General features: G+C 32.9%; 1 protein-coding gene across 1 annotated transcript in view; it reads right to left on the bottom strand.

The window, feature by feature from the left end:
• Window positions 1-330: 330 nt before the first annotated feature.
• LOC146531333 (meteorin-like protein) overlaps window positions 331-10,751 on the bottom strand; it is a 31,787-nt gene continuing 21,366 nt past the window's right edge. The window contains exons 2-5 of the mRNA XM_085198148.1: window positions 6,777-6,988; window positions 5,883-6,173; window positions 3,106-3,238; window positions 331-2,425 (exon numbers count right to left, since the gene is read on the bottom strand). Coding sequence (XP_085054274.1) covers window positions 2,149-2,425; window positions 3,106-3,238; window positions 5,883-6,173; window positions 6,777-6,988 — 913 coding nt within the window. The 3' untranslated portion in view covers window positions 331-2,148. The remainder of the gene's footprint in view (window positions 2,426-3,105; window positions 3,239-5,882; window positions 6,174-6,776; window positions 6,989-10,751) is intronic.

Raw genomic sequence — 10,751 nt, 5'->3', positions numbered from 1 at the left:
CTTTTTTGTAGTTAAAAAATAAATCTTAATTTTGATTACATTTTTGTTCATCAGAAAATGAAGATATAAAATAGAAGATGACGATAGAAATTATAATTACTACAAAACAACCTCATTTTTCCATTACGGTCGACGAGTTGTGGCTACCCTGAAATTAGATGTAGATATTTGCGCAGATTTTATTTTAGGTTTTTTCTTATTTTATTTTCTTCCCGTATGAGCAATGCCGTACTGTAGATAGGCACCGAACGGCGTAGTGGCGATACGGGGTTCATTATACCTTGCTAAGTTTGTGAAGAGGTGGCAATGATTTAAAAAAAATACAATATATCTGTTTACAGTATTTTATTGAGTCAACAGCTTTTATCATCTCATTATACACATTCTTATATACACTTATACTTAAAAGGCACTTATTACTTGTTGTATATCTATATCACATACAAAGCATTTGTACAAACTAATATATTATTAATATCTATCTATAAAATTACATAGATTATTATTAATACTTGTTAAAGTAAAATATTTGTAGATACTTTGCACTGGAAGCACTTGAAGAAGAAGAATTAGAAGAAGAATTAGAAGTGCACAGAGTAGTAGTAGTTTTCTTAGGAGTGGTGGGAACTTAGTATTAAGACATTCTATCGTCCTTTCGCCCCATTTTTGAGACTGCGGCGGCGGAACTAAACACCGCGCTTTGTCTTGTGACTGGGTTGTGGAAATGAAAATAATTCATTCCTTTGATTGGGAATAGATTCCACAAACGTGTTGACAGTCAGACGATGTGCCGCTCCGCCACGACGTCCTCCATTTTAATATTTAAATATATTAATTGATTATTTATAAATAATGAAATAATTATATCACATATAAAAGATATATTTTTTTATTTTACATTTTTACATATAAAAGATATATTTTTTTATTTTAAGCTTTTTACAGGAAGACTTAGTGTTTCAAAATAAACTTCTTTATACGAAGTAACATAGCATAGATAAAATAGGGTTGATTCTTTGTCAATTATTTCTAAATCTTACATTAAATATGTACACCCTTGAGATCAACCTTACACTCTATAGATAAAGATGTTGCAGATTTTGGCACTCTGGACCACATTCACTTATATAATAATAATATACATGTATATTGCATTTAAAAAATAACATAAAAAACTGTTAGTGCAAAAGGAAAAGAAATATCTAACAAAAGCAGAAACAGCTTTATTTGAGATTTTATATTATGAATAAACACTATCATGTAGCCTGTACATCATTAATATACTAAATATGGCAAGTTCTTTTTCTATCTTTATATATTTTTACAACTAAGACAAGCAGATAGGGTGTCTATATAAAAAACACTGTAGGTATTGGTTTTTTCTATTACATATGAAATTTATAAAATAAAATTGTTTTTTTTTCTAATTGGATACACACTGCTAGTAATTTTAGTTTTAATAAGATTTATACATTAAAATCACCTTTTTTTAATATTTATATATAAGACTATAATATAATATTTACAATGTAGCTTATATTGACTTCCGTTATGAGGCGACTTCTTTTTAAATATTACTATACAATATTCTGTAAATCTAATATCAAATATTTATTGCATTTTTAAAAATAAACTATATTTTTACGTTGTTTATTGACGAAGATGTTTTTAAACATTAAATTTTTTAAGAAAATATATTATAAATATTGTTAATATATTCTCATATATTAATATAGCTAAAACTGATGAATAATGAAAAAAAATCTCTTACATTTTTTTCAAACAGCACAAAATCCAGAAAATGGTGTAAAAAAGTTAATAATTTTAAGTGACTCTTTATAATATATTAGTAATGATTAGTAAAGTAAATAATATATTAATCAAATATTAGCGAAATCTTTATCTTTTAAAAAAAATCTAACTAGTGTTGGTAAATACATCTTTAATTACATCACTAGAAGTATATAACATCGACATCCTTTCTATTCACTAGTTCATTATAAATTTGCAACTAATGCAAAATAGAGTGAATGAGTTAATCGCACTAGTACCAGAAATCATTCACCTTACTTATTCAGTCCAATGTCAACACTCAAGCTAGTATCAAACGTCTAGGCTGCAATATCACCATAAAAAGGACACAAACTACTAATACTGCAACAAGCAATGCGCACTGCCATCAGCGTTCCTCCTCATCACCAGCTCCCTCCAGTCTTGTATCCTAGGGGCGCAGACCAGCGTCAGCCGACCAAGTCTCCTCCTCGCCAGGAGTAGGAATTCCCCCGCGCCCGCCGATGCACCGCAAGTCCGCGACACTTGCACGTGTGCGTGCAAGTGCGTGTTACGTGCCTTGCGGGTTGTGCGGGATTTGTGTTTGCGTTTTGCGTGTTTGTTGTGTTCTTCGATTGAGTTGTCTATGTCGTATCTGTTGATGGGAATTTATTTTTAATGTTTTGTTACATATATACATTTTTAGATTTACTTATTTTGATTTATGTTTGGAACGGCAGATGGGCTCGAGTGAAAATCGAACCTGAAGCCTTTACAGTCGCTCTCTTGTGCCTCTGCACCACAACTGGCCTCAATCTTATCATATTTAACATATCAATCACTTATTTCTTCATTTATATCGTCATCGGTAAGCATTAACTCGTAAATTTCGGAATTATTTATATACATAAACTAGTGGACCCGGACGCGGCTACGCCTGCTTGAACTCTAAGAATATTTATTAAATATTATATAATATATTTATTTTTATAAGGATGAATATCAAAATATAAGTTCATTTTGGGTGACGTTTTCTTAAAACAACAAAGAAACTTTGCAAACCGGTGCTTAGCAACGACGGTTGTTATTAACATGGCAGAATAAGTTGCATGTCAAATTAGAAAGTATTTTAATTTATTAGTACATATGTGTAATGTAATATTATATAGCCTATAGCACTTCTGAAGAATGCAGCTTTCATACAAAACAAAAACAAAGTAAATCGGACCAGTAGATCCAGAGATCTTAGCGTTCAAACAAACAAACAAACAAACAAACTCTTCCGCTTTATTATATTAGTATAGATAATACAAATACATTTTATCATAACCTCACCTATAGTAATCCTCATCTGGTTGACTCGAGTCCCCCGCCGCCGTCGCCCTCAACAGCTTCGTGAGGCGCCACGTCAGTTGCGTAGTGTCCAACTCGTCGCGCTGCTCGCTGCCAACTATGACTGCGCGGGACACTAAAATAAAATAAGAAAAAAGTAAATAAAAATATTTTTTAAACTATTACTGTGATTAGAGAAAGGAACAGAAGTTATAATATGTAGATTTAAACGAAACAAAAATACTATGATTATTTTATATGTTAAAATATGACATATTAGCTTCACCCTTTATTTCACATATTGTATTTGAAGATATGGAGAACATAATATTGTTGCGACTCTCCTCAACCTACCTTCAGCCCGAATTCGAATATTGCGTTTTGAAAAAAAAAAATTAAAATATAAATTATTATTTGGGCTCTGTAGGGTTCAAGCATTAACACTTAGATACAGTTCCACTCGCTACAGTAGCCTCAAAAATAATAAAAATTTAAATAATTTATTATAATATATTTTTTTAGTATATTCATGTGAAATCTCGTTTAAATATTTTTTTCTCTTCTAATACTTTAGGTACCTATTATTTATTTATTTTTATTACATAAAACTTTACATAACTTGTACCTTCTATAATCCAAGTTAGCTAACATTTACTATAAACAATAGATTCTCTCACGTACATTAACAAAAAAAAACCGATACACTCGACTGCATTCTTTTTTAGGTATATTGATGATAAAATCATTATGTAAATATGAATTTTAATACAACATGAGAAAATTACACATAATTTATATCTTATATTGCGGATAGATTGATCGATAACCGATTGCAAAAAAAAGATGCGTCAAAAAGTGTTTCACAATAGATGCTGACGTCACGCTTGAAAAAACTCCAGCTCCTGGCCTATGTTTCGTTATCTTAAGTAATAACTGTCGCCATTGTCCAAGACTTTTTGCTTATCCATGGATAGATAGGTTTTGTATCTTTATTGTTTAGAAAAGATAAGTGAAGTTGTAAAAGTAAACGGTCGTCAACCCCACTCTGAAGATAATTATAGTGGAGGACTTTTAACTAACGAGTGTCTATGATTATTTCTATATATAAAAGTAAGCTTTTAAAAGTTTATAGCACTACGAGAGTTAAGTTAAATATTTTGCCATTAATAACTAATTTTTATAAAATGTTTTATGAGCGATAGGATGTGGGTTAGACTCCCATTCGAGGATATGTAATATTTAATTTCTTCGCTCTGATAATGAGGCAAAAGTTCCGTCACTTAACAAGCAATATCTCCAGAAATCGGTGGAAAGTGATGAACGAATGCTTAATAGGAACCTGGTGTGTTCCCAGGTTCCCTCTGCCTACCCTAATTGTATGCGTGACACAAGCCAAAAGAAAACCTACTTATCTTTAATGATAACTATCCAGCACAGTCAGAAATTCTTGTTTAATTAACGTCATGTCATCAAAAAAACAACAATTACATATTTCTATATGAGATGAGACATGAGAGGATGACACACAAAATCTGGTTAAACCTTCGTCCCACAAGACAACTAACAAGGACCCCCCACCACCAGGCTATGACATAACTTAACCATAACAATCTATCAAACCTGTATACTACAGGAAAGGAAAAATAACGACATTTACACCCCGTCGAGTTGTGGCGTCGCGTGCCTAGACTTGTTTGTACTACAGTTCGCTTTTTACAGACGCAAATTGAATATAAGTATACTATATTACTACTGCATATGTAACAGCTTCCGTACAAACTTGGTATGGAGTTAGAGTAGCATTTTAATCTTTACGTTCTGAGAAGCTCGCGATACCATTAAGCAAAACGAAGATGGTTTTGGTAAGTTTTTCTCTACACAATGCTCAAATTCCACTATATAAGGAATATAATTATTGTAATTCGTGTTAAATAAAAGAATTGCTTGGCAGAATTATAATTCTTAATTTTTTTTTATCATTATGCTCACAGCCTCACACTTAGTGTTAAAACACTCCGTTTCCCTAAATTCCGGAGACATTGCATGTTAAGTAGGGAAATCTCATCGCCGAGCTTAGCCGACACCAGAACGAAAAAACTAAAACATTAAATATATCCCATTCTCGAGTAGGAATCGAACTTACGACCTATTCCGTTTACAGTCACATCTTGCACCCCTGCACCACGACGAACTTCAATTTTAATTTCATAAAAATTAATTCGAGATACAAGAAATGATTATGGCGACAAATTACAGTGCGGCTCGCGTAGAGGGGTTTATTAACATTCAAAAGGACCAACAGTCCGCTATCTCATTACCGCAGTAATAATAGCTACTATAATATAAACAAGCTAATTTAATAGCAAAATATATCATAGTACAGAAGAACTTTACTTTGCACACATTAGACATGCTTTTTTTCTGTTTCATATATTTTTTGTATAGATATGATAGCTTGTTTTAAGTTGTTTAACCATTATGTAGCGTATTTTTAGTATGAAAATAAAGTTGAGGCCAGTCGTGACGCAGCCACAGCGACTGTAAGCGATACAGGTAGTGGGTTCGATTTCCAATCGAGTAAATGAAGCATTTCATATTTGCATTTCCTCTCTCTAGTGACGCGGCAAAGCGTTTCGTTGAGTTCCGTCACTCTATACGCAATGTCTCCAGAATTCAGTGGAAAGTAGTGAACAGAGAGTACTTAACATTAAGTTGTCTGTACCTACCTTTCTATATGCGGAATACAGAATAAATTTGAAAAAAGAAAATAAAAATCTTACCCAAATCGCTAGTACAGAATGCCAGTTCCAATTCAGACTCCGAACAGGGTCGGCAGTCAGCGGTGGCGGGGTCGTAGTGTCTCCGCACCAAGGGCTTAGCTTCGTATTTGAAGGTGGCCAGTCTTCTCTTAGGTTCTTCCTCCGGTTCCGCTTCTACATACAAAGCGGCTTGTCCATGCCGGCTTCGGAAACATCGCAGTTCGCGGACGTCACCGTCATCTGGTGCGTATAAAGGCACTAACCTACGAGGACCTTCTATAAAGACGCGTGCTGGAAAGCGTTCGGCAGCTTCTGTAAAACAATATAAGAAATTATTATAAATTTGATTTTCATATTTTACTAACATTATTTATCCTACTATATTATAGGTCTGAGCATGTTGTAAAAATTACTGAACGGATTTAGATGAAACTTTAACAGTAATATAGCTTATACAAGCTTTTTATCATCATCAGCCTGTCCCCGTCCACTGCTGAACATAGGCCTCTCCAGCTTTTACCGTAGGTAAGGTGGTGGTAGGTGAAAATGTTGTTTTATTTGGCTATATTACATATCTTTTAACGGGCGAAGCCGCGTGTGAGTTGTTAGTATGTTTTTTAATAAGTTATGATATTGGAGTTGCAAGTCATTATAGCCAACAGCATTTTTTGTAGTAATTTTGCTTATATTGTTTTATAGCTGCTTTGCCTCGTTAATAAAATGAGTGATGATTTTGTTTATTTTCTTATTACTCCTAATGATTGCGTGTTGAGGTGGCAGAACTCAACGCCGCTCTTTGCCTCGACACCAGAGCGAAAAAACGAAAATATAGAAAAAATAATTATAAAAAACGAAATTAAACCTTCTCTTACCAAAAACCTACACATTAAAGACATTCAACAAAATAATATTTACCTGTCTCATTTAGCTGCAACGTATGGAACAGGTCAGGTGGGTCTGGTCGTCGTATCACCCGGACGCAAACCCTGAACTCCCTCTCGTCAGCTGGCAGCGGCGGTTTGAAGAGCAAGCGGAGTGCACCCCGGGGGTACACCCACGAGACACTGCCCTCTCGGCAGCGCAGGTATACCGGCGTCACGCCACGCTCCGCGGTTGCCGTCAAACCACTAAAAATTATATTTAATTAATGTTGTTGCTATTTGAATATTAATTTGTGATTTATTTTCTTTGGGAATTTCTATAAGTAATTTATTTTGTTGAAATATAAAACTTGTTATTATAAAACGATTTAGTTCATTTAGTTATAGTAACACAGAATTTACCTAGAATATCTGCATCAATTTAGTTTTTTTTTAAATTTTAAATGTGCATATGAATAATTAAAAAAAAGAATTATACCTACATAAAAAACTCGACATGTTTTATAGCACAAGGTTGAGTATCTTTCACTATAGGTATATTAAAGAAAGTAATATTAATGGTCAGTCGATTTTGTCATAAAATATCTTATTAAAATATATAAATTCTTCTCTTAACAAAAATGAGAAGATAATATCTATACAAATAATTAATAAAATAAAGTAAATTGACTAATAAACCGTACTTAATTAATACTTGTAAAAGTAACCTCGAAAAAGTTAATTTCGAAATCGTAAATCGTTTTTATTAAGTTCCATTACAGCTTATACGAAAAACACTATGAGGAAAAAAGAAAGCCATCTAGATAGAAAATAGAAAGTGCACCATAAAGAATAGATAACGGTTTACGATCGTGATGTCATTTCTTGTCTTAATCTAGAAAGTGCTTTTACTAGATTACCTACAGTCTACCTATGAATCCCGCACACAGCACGGTAGGTAGAGGGAACCTAATATTAAGACACTCCGTTCTCTATTTTCCACCGGATTCTGGAGGTATTGGGTGTTGAGTGGAGGAACTCTACACCAGAGCGAAGAAATGAAAATAAAAATTTAAATGAATGTTTCATTTCCTCAATGGGAATCAAACCCACAATCCTTTTGCCCCTGCGCCACAACTGGTCTCCTCTACATACATCTGTATCAAATGAACAGAACTCCTGGAGTAACACCCACGTCCTGCCCACGAACTAACTCGACATAAAACTGAAATATATGAGTAAGGGCACACCATAAAAGATAACACGAACGACCAGTACATGCCTTGATGCGACAGTAATAAAAATAACAAGGCTTTTATGTAAAACGTATTGTATGTGTGGCCCGTCTGACGTTTCTTTTTAAGCCGTATTGGGGAACCTCAGAAAGAAAAGAAGGTTACAATTTATAAGCCATTGTTAGTAAGTATATTCACGCCGTAGAAAGTTTTTATCAAGATTACAGGATAAAAATAAATAAAACTAAATTTATATATTTAGTGAAAAGTGATTATATTTATTGCCTGTAGCAGGGTAGGCACTGGGAACCTCAAGGTTAAGATACTCCGCTCCCCACTTTCCACCGAATTCTGATTGTATTGTGTGTTGCCTCCATAGACGAAATAATGAAAGTATCAAATATCGCATTTCCTCGAGTGGGAATCGAACCTACACGCTTTTATATATATTGTAATATGTAACATTTACAAAGTGACAAAGCATTATGCATTCTACTCTATCATCGATTAATACGCATTAAGTTTTTTATTTAACTAAAACTATTTATAAAATGGCCTCCGCTTATACAAGTCACATCCTTAATGCTTTCACGTCATCACAGGGCTTCCTTAATCCTCCCTAATGGGCTAAATCTTGAAATATGTAGTGGTTTATGGACAGACATAAAAACTGGTCCCTGGTTAGATATAGCTTCGCATACGATTCTTCTTAAGTCATGTTCTTATATGGATGGAGAATATACATAAAATTATAGTATAATAGCTATTGTACGAGTATGTAACTTGTTGATACTGAAATATTTTTTGCTTTTCTTATTGCATTATGTAATAGTTTTTTTTTAATTTTAATTTTGAATTTTTTTTAACAATATGTTTATAATAATAGTGTATTAGTTTAAAAATATATTATTTCTTATTTTGCAGACGAAAAATTCGTTTCTAAATAATATCAGTGCACGCAGCTGAATTTTAGATGTCGCAACACCCACGTAGTTAAGGGTGTTCAAGGGTAAACAACCTGTTTGAAAAATAAGAAATTAAAAAAAGAAACATTTCATTCGATTTTTAAATAAATTAATCGAATTGATTAATAGTCGAACGACTTCATATATATTATTCATATTTTAAAACAGAAAAATCGATACACTTGATTACTTAATTACGATGAAATAAATATAGGTATCTATTAGAGACAATTAAACTTTTAAAATAAAATACCTACCTATTAATAATAATAAATATTACTATTTCATAATGACTTAGCAAAAATGTATACAAGAAATAATATTAATATAACATATAAATAATTGGGTAAATCAGTCAAATCGAATAACCTGTTGTTCACCCCTGTCTAGAACATTACTTTATCAACACGTTAAAACAACACAAATAAAAACTACCCTACATAAAAACAGCATAAACTTTTTTGTTTTCAAACATAGAAACAAAAAATCCATGGAGGGGTGTTAACTGCGTCGGGTTCCGCGTCTTGCGGTCACATTTTTTTGTAATCTTCTACAAACATGTTTGGAATTTTAAATGTACCGTCTAAATAATATTTATTTTTTTATAGAGGCCAGTCGTGGCGCAGAAGTACAAAATTTGACCTCTGTGAGTTCGATCCCCACTGAAAGAAATTAAATATTGATTTAAATGTTTATTTCCATTCCTTCGCTCTGGTATCAAGGCAAAGCGTGGCGTTTAGTTCCGCCAACCGTTCCGAAAAGGAATGTGTCACACTACGTTCCCTCTGCCTAACCTGCTGTGGCGGATATCAGGCGCGAAGCTGATTTAATTTTATGTTTTAATATATATTCATCTTCCAACTTTTACGTGTTTTCGCGATAAAAGATTGCGTTTTTGTTAAAAAATAAAGATGTCCAAACTGGTATTTTGAGGTCGTTGTACAATATGAGCAATGATCTATATAGAAACAAGTTCATAACATAGAACTTGCTAGAGTTATTGTTATAAAAAATATTAAATGCGTTAGAAAGCTAAAGAATGGAATAAATAATAATATTTTTATTTAAGTTGATATACGACTTAACTTCAAGCAGGGAACCCTAGTATTAAGACATTCCGTTCCCCACTTTGCACTGAATTAATTGGGCATTGTGTGTTGAGTGGCAGAACTCAACACTGCGCTTGGCCTTGTTACCAGACAGAGCAAAGAAATTAAAATATGAAATATTTCATTTCGTCGAGTGGGAGTCGAACTCACAACCCCGTTTACAGTTACAAGCTGGTTATTTATTATTTTATCAATATAAGAAAAAAGAAAAGTTTATAATATAATCATCAACATTACTGACAAATGGTGGCGCCGATAACGGCCCGAGAGCTTCTAATATACGCACATTAATGCCTCACGAAGTCGTGTAGCCATTAGGGGAAAACTATGACTTATTTTAGAAATATGACTTAGAAACGATTATGTTTAAGTAGGAATAAAGTAATAAATAAAGATTATTTTTCCGCCTAATGCTGCAAGGCAGTGTGTGTTGAGTGCTGGAACTTAACGCCGCGCTTTTATATATAGTAAATATTTCAGTTCCTCGAATGGGAACCAAACCCACAACCTGTCGCGTTTACAATTTGGTCGACTGGCCTCAATATCTTAAATTTTATAGTTAATATTTAATTATAATATTATTTTTTAAATTGTAATTAAAAGCATGGCCCACACATACAATTGTATGTAAAGAAGAACGAGAAATAAAAAATATTTTTTCAACTAATTGTAAGATTTTATATTATTCAAAGAAGCCTTCGCCTTTGTAGCTTTACGACGA

This window comes from Heliconius melpomene, chromosome 15, assembly GCF_056956725.1.
Source record: "Heliconius melpomene rosina isolate 202511_hmr_F chromosome 15, ASM5695672v1, whole genome shotgun sequence".
Classification (NCBI taxonomy): domain Eukaryota; kingdom Metazoa; phylum Arthropoda; class Insecta; order Lepidoptera; family Nymphalidae; genus Heliconius; species Heliconius melpomene.
Note: the sequence above shows the minus strand (reverse complement) of the source record. Positions and strands in the feature narration are given on the sequence as shown.